This window comes from Lissotriton helveticus, chromosome 2_1 (genome assembly GCF_964261635.1).
Source record: "Lissotriton helveticus chromosome 2_1, aLisHel1.1, whole genome shotgun sequence".
Lineage (NCBI taxonomy): Eukaryota > Metazoa > Chordata > Amphibia > Caudata > Salamandridae > Lissotriton > Lissotriton helveticus.
Window position 1 is genome coordinate 2048302 of NC_136059.1, and position 15064 is coordinate 2063365.

The 15064-nt window shown below is 47.1% G+C and overlaps 1 protein-coding gene across 1 annotated transcript in view; it reads left to right on the plus strand.

Moving 5' to 3' along the window:
• Nucleotides 1-15064, plus strand: part of LOC144817647 (uncharacterized) — a 297722-nt gene that overhangs the window by 222972 nt on the left and 59686 nt on the right. The window contains exon 7 of the mRNA XM_078674368.1: nt 7417-7491. Coding sequence (XP_078530494.1) covers nt 7417-7491 — 75 coding nt within the window. The remainder of the gene's footprint in view (nt 1-7416; nt 7492-15064) is intronic.

The following is a 15064-nucleotide window of genomic DNA, read 5'->3' on the forward strand; positions in this document are numbered from 1 at the left end:
TTCTTCATATCAGACACCCCTATGGTAGGCCCAAGGGCAGGGTCCATTGTAAGTATAAGGTAGGACAAGCCCTGATGTGTGTGGCATGTCCTAATAGTGAATTACAACCATTTGTGTTTTTCACTATTGCAAGACTACCTGTACTCCATAGGCCAGAATGGGCAGTTAGAATATTACATTCTTATAATCCTAATTGACTCAGAACATGGTAGAAATTCGAGTTTAGTATGCCCGAACAGTGAAGATGGTTTTAACATCGAGAGAAGCGTGCAGCAACGAAGAGGAAGCGTGTCGCCATCGCTGCTGCCTGCCGTCGCACTTCTGAACAAGGGTGTCGCTGCTGGAGTTGTCGCACGGCACTACATCAAAAGAAGAGTCTCGTAACGAGGTCGGAGCGTGTCGCCGTCGCTGTGCCTGCCGTCGCACTTCTGAACAAGGGTGCCGCCGCTGGAACTGTCGCATTGCACCGCATCGAGGAAAGCGCCTCGCATCCCCGAGAAGCACACCGCAGTCGGAGCTGCTGCTGTCGCATTTCTGAACAAGGATGTCGCCGCTGTAGTTGTCGCATCGTGCGGAAGCTTCACGCATCGTGGGAGAAGAGTGTCGCAGCTGAAGTCAACACATCGAACTGAGAACTTCTCGCATCCCTGGAGAAGCGTCCCGCATCTGGAAGATCTCCACGTCTTTATTTCTTTGCACCTGAACTTTGCCGCATTTCCCTCGCTGCGACATTGCTTGTCGTGGAAGCGCAATGCATCGTAAGGTACATTGACGCAAAGTATTGCATCTTAAGAACTGAACTGAACTAAGCTAAATCTACCATCTTTTTTTTTTTTGTAACTTTTTATTGAAAATTAAAAAACATGAAAACAGAAAAACAAACATTGGCAAGGCATTACAATAGAAACGTGTCATTAGCTAGCCCGTGGGGGAGGTTACAAACATTAATCAAAGTATTCGCAGACAATAAGTTGGTTGGAGGGGGGGGAAAGGAGACCAGAAGTATACAAAACATCTATATTCCTGTGGAGGAAACATCAGGTTGGGAGGAAGACAAATCAATATCACATTCCGACATGGGGGGGGCACATATATCACCACGATACGTATTCCACTGATTCCAGATCTTCCCCCATTTGTTAGGTTTACCACGGGAAACATAAACCGTTTTTTCTCGAAACATGCACCAGTCCATGTTTTGTTTCCACACTAGGACTGTCGGGGGCCTCTGGGCGCCCCATAGCTGGGCAATGTCACGCTTGGCAATCATGTTACCCAAGGTCGCCCACCGAAGCTGTGCCAGATTGTAATCATTCGGCTCCCAGACGTTCAACAAGCACCTTCGCGCCTCAGGCATCAGTCGTACACCCGTAACTTCACTCATTACCGCATGCACGCGGTTCCAATAGCTCAGTACAGCAGGACATTCCCAAATCATATGAAGAAACGTGGCCACCATGCCGCACCCCGCCTGCACAATCCATCCTCCGAAAACCCCATTCGCACCAGACGCGGACCAGTCACATACACCCTATGCAGAATTTTAAGTTGGACAAACCGAAGGCGTGCCGGAATAGCAACCTCTTTCGGAGAAGAGATCGCGGCTTGCCAATCTTCATCATCGAGTTCCAGACCATCACTGGTCCACAACCCTCGAAGGCCTTCCAATAAATCAATCCTGGTATTAATCAGTTTTTTGTAGATGAGCGAGATAGTGCTATTGGGGATATGTCCATCTAGTATCCTATCTTCAAGCGGGGATGCTTCCTGCACGTCCGAGCCTCGGGGGAATACTGACAATACTGCGTGCCGGACTTGCGCATACCGAAAGGACTCCCTATCATTCAATCCATACTCAACTTTCAATTCCTCAAACGTTTTGATCCTACCCTTGACCCATACATCTTCGACTTTGCTGATCCCAATCATGTCCCATCGATCGAATCCCTTCGACTGCCAAAGGGAGCCTAGTTTACCCGAGGCATAGAGTGGAGTAGCCCGGGTTGGTCTATCAGCCCATCCCGTGGCCGCCGTAGCCCGATACCACACCTGCACCGCTGTCTTAGTGGGACCCGTAAGAGATCCGCCGGCCGATTTTGCGTATAAAGCTCTGTTGTAATCGCCGCCTGGTAGCAACCATTTGTCCATCGCAAAGGCCGGGTTTAGTGAGGGGGCATAGGTGCCGTGATTGATGGCTCCTAATTGAGAGGCCCAATAATATCGACGGATGTCCGGGAGTGCAATGCCGCCATCGTACCAGGGGAGCGTGAGCTTCGAAAGGGCAATACGGGAACGGCCTCCCCAAATCAACTGTCGCTGTAGACTTTCAATCTCCCGGAAATAACCGGCAGGTACTACGTCAAGCGTGTTTTGAAGCGCATAAAGAAATCGGGGGAGCGACATCATCTTAAACAACGCCGCTCGACCCAGGGGAGAGAGAGGGAGTCTGCTCCACGTTTCTATATCCGCCCGGAGACGCCGGAGAGGGGGCAACAAATTGCGCTCGTAACGAAGCGTGGGGTCCAGGGTAACAAAGATCCCCAAATATTTGAATCCCTCGGTTACCACCGAAATCGGACATCCACGTGGTAGGAGAGGGGCATCGCCGGAAAGAACATAAACACAAGATTTCGACCAATTGATAACCAGGCCGGAATTTTTACTGAAGGAAGTCAAAACGTCAAAAAGGACGATCAACGACTTCCGGGGCGACGTAAGGTATAGGAGTATATCATCTGCGTACAGAGATATACGATCTTCAAAGTCCGGAGACCATCTGATACCCTTCAAGGACGGTTCCCATCTCAACCAAGCCGCCAATGGCTCTAAAGCAAGAGCAAACAGAAGTGGGGACAGAGGACAACCCTGGCGCGTACCCCTGCCGAGCGCAAAGAAGGTTGAAACACGCCCATTCACCACCACCTGTGCCAGAGGGTCAGCATAAAGCAGCTGCACCCAACGGATAAAGGTGGGCCCGAAGCCGAATTTAGAAAGGACCGCCCAAAGATAAGGCCACTCAAGCGTATCAAACGCCATAGTGGCGTCTAAGGACGCCAAAATGGCCGACTCCTGCAGGGTCCCGGCTCGCGCCAGAACTCCATGAAGGCGCCGAAGATTAAGTGCCGTATTGCGATGTGATATAAAACCGGATTGGTCCGGGTGAACAAGATCTCCTATAACAGTTGCCAAACGAGTAGCCAGGACTTTGGCCAAGATCTTAGGTTCGACATTGATCAGAGAAATAGGTCTAAAGGATTCGCAACGGTCACGCGGCTTTCCCTCCTTATGAATAACCACTATGGAGGCCAATCTTTGATCAGGAGGAAGAGACCCTCTCTCCAGGGATTCCAGAAACATCGATCGCAAATACGGCGCCAATATATCCGGACGGAGCTTGTACAGCTCGATAGGGAGTCCATTAGGGCCAGAGGCCTTCCCGGAGCGAATCGTTTGGATAGCGGTCGCAATTTTATCAACCGTGAGCTGAGCGTCCAGCAGGCCCCGTTCCGGGTCAGACAAGCAAGGCAGCGAGATATCACGTAGAAGCAGTCGGGAGTCCTGCTCCGGTCTATCGGACACAGGGGAGTACACTACCCGAAAATACTCTGCGAACCGCGCAACGATCCCAGCAGGGTCGGTTATACTTTCACCATTCACATCAACTATGACAGGGATAACTCGACTCGCACATTCTCTCCTATCTAACCAAGCAAGCAATTTCCCAGCTTTATCTCCCACATCATACAGACGTCCTTGCTGTTCACGACCCATCTCTTTCGCAGCGTCAGTCACAAGTGCTCTATATTCGTGTTGTTTGAGGTCTAACAAATGCAGCTTCTCAGGGGAGGCTCCAGAGTCCAGCTCTCCCTCAAGGACAGTCAGTTCAGTTTCAAGACGGACAACCTCCTCCCGTTTACATCTTTTAACATTGCCAATCGATGAGAGGGCTTGTCCCCGAATGACAGTTTTATACGCCTCCCACAAAGAGACAGAAGAGGACACTGAACCCACATTTTCAGTAAAGTAATGTTCAATCGCTTTAAGTAATTCCATTCTAATCTTAGGATCACGGAGGTACCAAGGGTTAATCGGAGCCACCCGACCTCCCGACCCCATACGAGCATTCACAACCAACCACAGCGGGGAGTGATCCAAAATACCCCTGGCAAGATGTTTCACCTCCGCTATGAGGGAAGCCAGGGAGGAGGGCATCAAAACATAATCCAATCTTGAAAGGCTGCCATGGACCCCGGAGTGAAAGGTATACTGCCGTTGCCCAGGATGATGTAAACGCCAGCAGTCGGTCAGCCCCAGTGCCTCCAGGAAGTCTCCCAGCCAGGATTGGGACTTAACAAGGACTCTGGGCGGGAGACGATCATACATTCCAGACACTACTGAGTTGAAATCTCCCCCCACTACAAGCACACCCTCGGGTACTCCCAGGATCACTCTTCCCAAATCAGCATAGGTCGTGGCCTGGAGGCCCGGGGGTATGTAAACCGAGAGCAAAGTAATCACCCTCCCTTCCCAGCGCCCAACAATAGCGGCATAACGCCCCCTATCATCTAGTATAACATCATCAACGGCAAAAGGGAGGGAGGTCCGAACCAAAATGCCCACCACTCTGGAGCCGGAAGTGAAACCCGAGTGGGCTATAAGACGGTATCCACACCTATTCATGGCGTGGCACGTATTACCAAGCAAATGCGTTTCTTGAAGCAAAACCACATCAGGAGATAAGCGTCTTAGCAACTGTAACACTACTCCCCGTTTAATCCTGTCTCCCAACCCATTTACGTTCCAACACAGAATGCGTAGTCCCCTATCCCCCATCCCAGAATCCACCCCAGGTCCCCCCCCACACCAGCCGTGACACTGCAACACAGGAGATCAACAGTACCATGCCTTGAATAAAACAAAAAAATCTAAACTTGAACCCCCCAACCCCCCCGTACAACAGCATACCCCCCACCCCGCACCCCTGCGTAAGACTCAGCCCCAACTTGCAGTGTGCCTGTCGCCCTAACATTCAACTAATCTACAAAAAGAACCCCAGAGGAGAAAGACACACCCGACCCCCTCCCACACCCCATTAAGACAACACAATGGCGGACAATCGTAGCATAGCATCAAACCGCTGCCGAAAGTCAATATGTTGGTCCAGGAGCCGATTCACTCCCTATTCCTGCTCCATCAGGCCGCCCTCTGCTCCAGCGGAGTTTTCCGAATGTTCAAATTGTTCCCGTCCAGGGGGCAACGAGTCCAACCAGTCACTAGCAGCTCCAGGATGGTCAAAGAAAAATGTTCTATCATTGTGAATCACACGCAGACGAGCCGGGAAAAGCATGGCATATTTCATGGCTCTTTCTCTCAGTCTCTTCTTCACTCCTTGAAAGCCCAATCGCTGCTTCTGAACCTGTTGGGTGAAGTCCGGGTAGAAGCTGACCGCGGCGTTTTCATATTTCGTAGGGCCCGATGTGCGGGATGCCTGTAGTATCGCATCCCTGTCACGAAAGTTAAAGATCCGCGCAATGATAGGGCGCGGAGAAGCTCCCAGCTTGGGCGGGCCACTCGGGATTCTGTGGGCCCGTTCCACTGCAAAGAACTTGCTCAGGCCCTTAGGTGCCAGGTGATTCAGGACAAGGTCTTCCACCAGTAGGTCCACCGCCGACGAGTCCGTCGTCTCCGGGACACCAACCAATCGGACGTTGTTCCGCCGTGCGCGGCCTTCAAAATCGTCCAAGCGTCGAGTGAGGTAGTCCCGGGCGGATCTCAAATTACCGACCTCCGTCTGCAATTCAGAGACATCGGTGACAAGGCTGGATGTCTTCAAGTCAAGGGATTTGACCTTCTCGTTAGTCTTTGCGAGGTCTGCCCTGATCAGAGTAACATCTATAGCAACCGTGTCTAGCTTATGAGTCAGGGCCTCATACTGTTGTCCCAACACGGCCTTCATCCCAGCAATGGCGCCCATGACGTCTTTCAACGACGGTTCTTCACCCAACAGGGATTCGTCCCCGAAGGTGACCGGGGGTTTAGTCAGGCCACTCGGAGAGCCCTTAGTGAGGGTATAGCGATCCATTACGTTGGACTGTACAGGACCTCCTCGAGTAGCCGGTCTGGTCTTGCGCCTCTCCGCCTCGGGCTTGGTGGCCATTTTAGGTCGTGTGCCCCAGAGGGTATTCTGAGACCTAGTAAAAATGGCTACACTCGGTGTGCCCGGATCAATTCGGAGAATAAGTGGAGGGCCAGCCACTGATCAAAGAGCAGCGAAAGTCCAGCTCACCAAATGATGACGTGACAGTGAAAGACACAAGCAGCTAGGGCGATCAAGGCAAAGTCAATGAGGCCAGATCACAGGAATCGAAACCGAAAGTAGGAGACCGGGCATGGAAGTCTCGTCTGGGCCGTTGTTATTCGATTACCACCCGGCTGGCAAAGAAAGCAAGCCCGGGGCGGTACCCTGGAGCAGGCCAGAAATGTTCAAAAGTCCTTATCTTCGGTTCCCAAGGACCAAATCACAACCTGAAAACGGATAAATGATCAGCAGGGTCACGACAACAAAAGCCCGTCGTCTAAATCAGGATAAGATGCAGGATGATCGGTGGAGGTGGCGAAGGTCCGGGAGCTCTAAGCTCACGCGACCATCTTGGGTGCGCGCTAAGCTCCTCCTCTAAATCTACCATCTTAAAGTAACAGTATTGTGTATTTTTGTCGTTTATGGTCTTGTGTTAACTCTATATAAAGTCTACTTATTTTTTTTATATAAAACCTTGTGTGGTGTCCATTTGTAGTGTTGTCACTGGGTTACTGTGTGTGGTCACAAATGCTTTACACACTGCCTCTGAAATAAGCCTTGGCTGCTCGTGCCTCGCAGCCTAGAGGGTGAGCAGGGGTTATTTTAGGAGTGTAATCCCCTTGTCCTGACTAGAGGAGAGGGTCCCTATTTGTACAAGTACCTACCTGTGCCAACTAGAGACCCCCAAATCTAACAATGCCTATGTAATGTCACGTGTTAGCCTACTGACCCTGGAGTGGGTAATGGAGAGTTTCTTATGGTGTCTGAGGACACTTCAAACAGATTGTCTCTTAAGCGAATAGGAGGGCATAGTGACTCTTTGACGGTGTCTATACTACTGCAATAGAACCATCCACTGAGCGCGGAGCGGGTCTCCGTGAACCTCTGACAGAATGTCCACTGAGCGAGGATGTCATCACCCGTCTCTCCTATAAGATCCGCGTTCCAGCAAGTATGATATGCGGGCACCTTACATCTCACCAGTGGCTGCAGGACTTCTCCTTAACTTGTAATTTGTTTGCCATATGAGCGTTCCAATCAAGCAATAGATCACTCTAAATAGAAGGTCTAGCTTTTTGAGACGAGTTTACAAATATTAAAATTGTATTTTTTTGCAGATCCAGATTTGTTGCAGACCAGTAGAAGGACAGCTGTCTCCACTCCTCTCAAGAAGGCAGCATCTTCCACAACAGGTACAAGCCATCTACATTTAACTTTCAGGGGATTCAGGAAGTGCACGCTCCCAGTATGATAAGCAAATCTGTACACATCTCTGATGGGATAATGGATTATTCTCCAAAGCCCCACTGAGGTGCAATACACAATAGTGATTCCAGCCGACCTGTACCAGACCTATACGCACTGTGCTGCTGGGGTAGCAGACATCAGACTTGAACGCACAGTGCTGCTGGGATAGCGGATATCAGACTTGTACACACAGTGCTGCTGGGATAGCTGATATCAGACTTGTACACACGGTGATGCTGGGATGGCAGATATCAGACTTGTACACACAGTGCTGCTGGGATGGCAGATATCAGACTTGTACACACAGTGCTGCTGGAATAGCGGATATCAGACTTGTACACACAGTGCTGCTGGGATAGCTGATATCAGACTTGTACACACAGTGCTGCTGGGATAGCTGATATCAGACTTGTACACACGGTGCTGCTGGGATAGCTGATATCAGACTTGTACACACGGTGCTGCTGGGATGGCAGATATCAGACTTGTACACACAGTGCTCCTGGCATAGCGGATATCAGACTTGTACACACAGTGCTGCTGGGATAGCTGATATCAGACTTGTACACACAGTGCTGCTGGGATAGCTGATATCAGACTTGTACACACAGTGCTGTTGGGATAGCTGATATCAGACTTGTACACACAGTGCTGCTGGGATAGCTGATATCAGACTTGTACACACAGTGCTGCTGGGATAGCTGATATCAGACTTGTACACACAGTGCTGCTGGGATAGCTGATATCAGACTTGTACACACGGTGCTGCTGGGATAGCTGATATCAGACTTGTACACACGGTGCTGCTGGGATGGCAGATATCAGACTTGTACACACAGTGCTCCTGGCATAGCGGATATCAGACTTGTACACACAGTGCTGCTGGGATAGCTGATATCAGACTTGTACACACAGTGCTGCTGGGATAGCTGATATCAGACTTGTACACACAGTGCTGTTGGGATAGCTGATATCAGACTTGTACACACAGTGCTGCTGGGATAGCTGATATCAGACTTGTACACACAGTGCTGCTGGGATAGCGCTGATATCAGACTTGTACACACAGTGCTGCTGGGATAGCTGATATCAGACTTGTACACACAGTGCTGCTGGGATAGCTGATATCAGACTTGTACACACAGTGCTGCTGGGATAGCTGATATCAGACTTGTACACACAGTGCTGCTGGGATAGCTGATATCAGACTTGTACACACGGTGCTGCTGGGATAGCTGATATCAGACTTGTACACACGGTGCTGCTGGGATGGCAGATATCAGACTTGTACACACAGTGCTCCTGGCATAGCGGATATCAGACTTGTACACACAGTGCTGCTGGGATAGCAGATATCAGACTTGTACACATTTACATTTCTGATATACACGTCTCCGAATAGTGGGTACAGCAGTTGGAAAGTGTGTGCATTAATAAAATGCACGTCTTCAATGTACATGTCTCCCATTGCGGGGGTACAGGAGTTATACGCACAGACCACCTGGGACAGTGTGTGCATCAATAGTGTACATGTCTATGATGTACAAGTCTCATAGCATAGCGGACACACAAGTTCTACAAACAGCTCTGCTGGGACAAGATACACAGGAGCTATGCACAGCACTGCAGGACAGGGGGGACATTGTTTGTTTATACACACAGCTCTGCTCTTACCGGATACACAGAAGCTATACACAGCACTGCATGGGATGCAAGGTCAGGGTTTATACAGACAGCTCTGCTGGGACGGGATACACAGGAGTTATAAAACAATCTGAAATGACTCCCTCGTGACCTAGATTTCTTTTATAAGTAAAAAAATGATATTATGGGCTAAACAACAACAAAATACCAAAAGATAAGCATATTTGTAAATATTAACATTATTTATTTGGTTTCTTTATTTTATCAAAAATGTTTTTACTTTCTTTTGCTTTTTTATATATAAAACCAATATTTTAGACATATACAAACAAAATTGCATAATTATTACATACAATTTGAATACAGTCTTTGAATCAATGGCCGGAGACACAAAACAAAAGAAAACATTCAATCATACTACCTCTCATACATACCACCTTATATGCACTCATACCACATTCACTAATACATGTATCTGGAGAGTAGGAGACAAAAGGTTGCAGAGTCTCCGCGACCAATTAGAGTGACTGCGATTAGCAAGATCTGACCAGCATTGGTCGACGCGCGTTTCGGTGGCTCAAAGAATGGTAGCACCACCTTCCTCAGGACCTTAGCTAGATATCAGACTAATAAAACACACCCAGGGAATACTAGTATTGTTAATATCGAAAAGAAAGCCACTGACAGTTTGGCTATTTTATTAGTTGTAATTAATGAAATCTTTATTTGGATATAAAATAATATCCTTAAAAGAAACACCAACAACGATACACAATGTAAAAAAGAGAAAACTAAAAACTAGCAACACATAAGCAGCGATGGGTAAGTACAGGTCAGAGACATTATACAACTCCCTATTGTAAACAATCCAAATAGCATTAAACTGACTTTAAAAGGGAAGAAAGTTATGTTACCAGTAATTAGCAATAATGGACTTGTGGACCAAACAACCGTTAGCAAATAGTTACAAATATTAAAAATGAATACGAATAAAAATAGCAGCAACAGTTCAATAGCAGCGGGTTATAAGAAAATGCAAAGATAAAAAGACTTTTTAACAGTTTAAAAATCTTGCAATTTGATTTAGGTTGTTGTCGACAGGAGGCGATATGCAAGGCGAATGTAGGTTGTGAGGCCTATATTTAAAGCTGTGTTTTCTGGGCTTAGGGCCGCGATGATTGCCTGTCTGCAAGACTGAATTCCCAGCCTGTTCCACTCCGCTTTCAATTTGAGTCTGCGCAGTGACATGAGTGCTGGGCAGAGACAAATCACATGCTCCATTGTTTCAACCGTCCTTCCGCACCCTCTGCTCCATAGTACATCGGGCATACGGCGCCAGCCTGGCAGATCTTTTAGAAATTGCCAGTCACCGAGTCTAATGGCCATAAAACTAAGTTTTAGGTGCAGGGAATACGTGCATGACAGGTAGGTTGCGGGAGCTAAATGCCCGTACGAGTTCATAATAGCCCAGGCGTGTATACGTTTGGCAAGGAGGTTTTTATCAATAATGAGGGAACTCATCCTGACACATTTCTTGACGGTGCTTTTAAACACTGACATGCTGGGGTTGAGGTCCCATAGGTCGCCGGCGGAGAGTTCTAAGATGGAGTCTTTAAAAAGGCGACCATATGAGCCCCCTGGGTTTTTCTCGATGATATCTAGCCAAACTAGTGACTCCAGTGAGCCTGCATCTGCTTGTCTCAGTTTATGGCAAAAATTTAAAAACGTGCCAGTGCTAGAGACTTCGTAGTTTAGTAGGCCAAGTTCTAGCCTAATCTGAGCAGCAGAGGCACTTTTGGGCAAGCGGAGGACCTTTTTGTAGATTTTAGTGACGTGTTGGGTTAGAATCTTATTTAGTTTACCCTTAACCCCTTCGACGCTCATGACGAGCTGGGCTCGTCATGAGGTAGCCTCCTCGCACGCTCATGACGAGCCCAGCTCGTCATGTAAAGTGCGGTTTTAACAAACTCAGCACAGGAGCGGAATTTCGCTAGCACGCATGCGGTTAAAAGTCTCAATACCATATGACAGTGTCGGGCCAATTTTTGCTCTCATTTCCTCAAGTAAAGGGTGTTAGGCTTGGACTGGGCAACTTTTTTGAGAACTTTGAGAGGGTCACCTGTAAGGTCACAGCTTTAACTGATATCTCCTTACGTTGTTTCGCAAGATTGCCCCTTGAGTCGAGATTAACCCCTAGGTTTTTAGGTCTCGCCTGTCAATGCGCATGCGCATTGAGCTTGCGAGACTATAAGGGCTTAAACAGAGTTTAATCAGACTGGCGATTTGATGCAGTGCACGTGCGCTTTTAGGTCAATGCGCAAGCGCAATGAGTTAAAATGCGCGTGCACAGCATCAAATCGCCAGCCATCTGTTCCCCAGCAGCTCTTCCCGCTCCGCCCCACAAGCTTCCCCCAGCGTGCGCTCTGAATCAGCCGCAACTTGTATCACTCCTCACTCCTCCCACACCTTTGAAGTGAAGCTTAGGTTCACTTCAAAGGCCCCTGCTGCTTCACACTATTCACGGCCGCCAGGCCGTGTCTCTCCCTCATCGCCGCTCTCCCCGCTCCGCCCCCTTACTCGGCTGTGTCTCATTTCTCCTCCCCCCCCTTCCCACAGCAATGCCCTCCGTCTTGCTATAAGGCACGTTTTCTTGGGCCACAACGATGGAAACCACCGCGCCCCCCTTTTGAAACCAAATCGTCAATTTTCAACCGTTTTAGATTGCGTTTTAACTAAAGGCTGTCTTTCTATACAGCCATGGAATCCCAATGTAACCTCTTTAGGTTTGACAGCTTAATGGAACACCTATTAAAAACTATTTGTTTTTAAAAATAAACGGATTCAAAATAAGCTGCAGAAACCTAGAGGCTTGTCGTAGTGCCCGGAATTCTGAGCAGTTCACGTAATTTCGTATGTATTTTTATTTAACAGAACATTCAAGATTAAAATGTCGCCCGAATCAAGTTTTTTTTCTTAAAATTCAGATGGTTTTCTTAATAAACGTGGTCTCGAGCCTTACCGTTTTTCAAGCACTTCGTATCGGCAGGTTATCAAAGACTGAAGATGCCAGACTGAGGTAAACGTGGATTCATTATTGCTTCTGCTGTTTTCTTAGTTACTATACAAAATACTCCATGTCAGGGGTGCTAAAGTGCACAAATAAGCTTACCTTCAATTTTTTCTATTTAAACATAAAATCACCCCTCATTTAATCGTTAACCGCTATTTAACCGGCAATTTACTTAAAATAAGGGAGATTCCATTGTGAAATACCAATTTAGAGGTTAATCGTGCAGATAGTTTGTAAATTTCAAACCGCACAAAAACTGCTTATTATTGTAGGTGTCATTCGTGCAATCAGTTCAGGTCATTGAAAAATTGAAATTGCACGAAAACTTCTTGCTAACCCTATTTGATAGATACTAATTTTTATGGGCGTGCTTTTTACCTTATGACTAGAGGAGCAGGCCATTTAAATTTGTTTTACCTTTCTACCAAAAATCTGAAGCTGACACTTAATACACAATCCGGACAAAATGCAGAAAAAAAGTAATTGTGTCTATTTAAAGACATTACTCTGCCATAGCCAATCACAGCGCAGCTTCCATTTTGTCTGAACTGTTAAAAACTGCAGGTCCTAAACTGTCTTTCCCATTTTCAGTGTGGCAGGGGAGGGAGTCGCGAGACAGTCGAAGCCGAGGCTGTCTGCTTCCCCCTCCCCCCTTTGCTTTATCTCAGATGATTTGCTTTTCTTTCATGGGAATGCTTTCACTTGAATATACCATCCAGTTGCAGGACTTTCCATGTTTTAATAATAATAGACTACAGTGTTTGGGCAAGAGATATTTAAAATAGTACTGTCGCGGACTACAATTTAGTACAGAGACAGTCACGTTTGGATTGATTGGTGAACTGCTTGTTGAAAATTACACAGCGCGTCAATGGGTGCGCCGAGGCCTCTCCTTGCTTAATTGAGCTCAGCGCCTCTACCCCTACGGGATGGATTGATCACGTCCTTGTTGACTAAAGAGAATCGTATTAATTTCTCTTGAATCAAAAACAATAGTTATATGGACGTTGCGGCTAGTTTGATTATGACCCCTCTTTTTTTTATTTAAGTATTAATTATTTAAAAACATTAAAATCCATTGTTATTTGGAATATCAATACATCAAAGTCACGTAAATACAAAACATGTTGCATTACAAATGTTATAGGTGTCACATTTGCGAAAAGTTATAACTATTGGCATTGTAAATGACAAAGCTAATAATTTAGCTATTTTCAAAAACAACACATGAATAAAAAAAAATCATTTATAAGACCAATAGCTCAAACTTTCCTAATGCGAGACCTATTGCATTTCCAATGCTTGTTATATGTGCTTCCTACTGCAATACTCATGTTGTTGTACAACCATCCTCCCCCGGCTTTTCTTTTTTTCCCAAAGGTGACCACTTGGGTTTTCTTTAGGTTGACCTCTAGTTGATTTGCAGTGGTGTAATTGTATATTTTAGCCAGGAGCCGTTGTAACCCTACTCGTGTGAGACTAAAAAGCACTAAATCGTCAGCGTAGAGCAGGTTGCTTATGGGAGCTCCGCCCATCTTTGGTGGGTGGCTGTTGGTTTCTTCTAGGGCTGTCGGCAAATCAGCTATAAACAGATTAAAGAGAAGCGGGGCCAGCACACAGCCCTGTTTGACACCCCTGGTTGTCCTTATTTTCCGGGAGAGATGTGTGCCGGACCCCAGCTTCACCTGAACCCATGTATCTGAGTGTAGCTGAATAATTGCCTCCAGGAGTTTTCGTGGGATTCCCCATTTCTTTAACTTTCCCCATAATGCTGCATTGGGGACCCGGTCGAAGGCGGCTTTAAAATCAACGAAACAACAAAAAAACGCCCTGGATGTGGCGCAAACTTTGTCAACAATTATGGCCAATGTTAATAAGTTGGTCATGGTCCCGGATTTAGCAGTGAAGCCTGTTTGAGCCATTGGGATCAGATTATTCACGTCCACCCATGCTCTCAAATCATTCAGGAGAATGCTGGCGTAGTGCTAAGCCTCAATGTCCAAGAGAGCAATTAGTCTGTAGTTATTTGGGGATGAATGGGAGCCTGATTTATAAATTGGGTGGATTATTGCCCCACGCCAAGAATCCGGTATAATTGAGGTTCTGAGGGAGTATTTAAAAAGGTTGGTTAGATGACCCGACCAAAATGGTATATTTGATTTAAATAAATTCTGTGGTAGGCCATTGGGACCCGGGGCTCCGTCCGACCTTGCTTTTAACAATACTGTAGTGACTCTTTCTTGAGTGATCTGGAGATCGTCGGTGCAGGGGTCCAAGCAACCAGTGGACCCACTCCAGCTGTTGCTCGTACCTGTTTGAGTCAGCCTGAGAGCCCATGTATCTGTAAGCGCTGTTCCTTCTGGGGACTTAAAGTGCTCTGCCAGAAAAGTGAACCAACTGTCTTCTTGAATGTTAGCTGACCCAGAGCTGCACTTGCTGGAGTTCTGGCGATTAATTAAGGCCCAGAATTTTCTTGCGTTGCAATTTTTACTTTCCCATAGTAATTTGCACCAGAATTCATTTTGTTGAAGTTGCTTTTCTTTCTGTACTGCCTGCCTGAACAGTTTTTGTGCAGATTTATACGCCTTACGGTGCTCGACATCTCCCGGAGATTTCATTAGAGACCGCAGGGCGCTGTTCCTAGATGTCTTCAGTGCCCTTGTTTCTCGTGAGATTGAGTGCTGGCGACTAGCCGAGTCCATCTGATAATGGTGTTTGATTGGGAAAAGGGATATCAGTTGTACGCAAAGCGTCGACCATGCTGCGGCTGGAGAAAACCCCGGGTCAGAACAGTCTGAAATAAA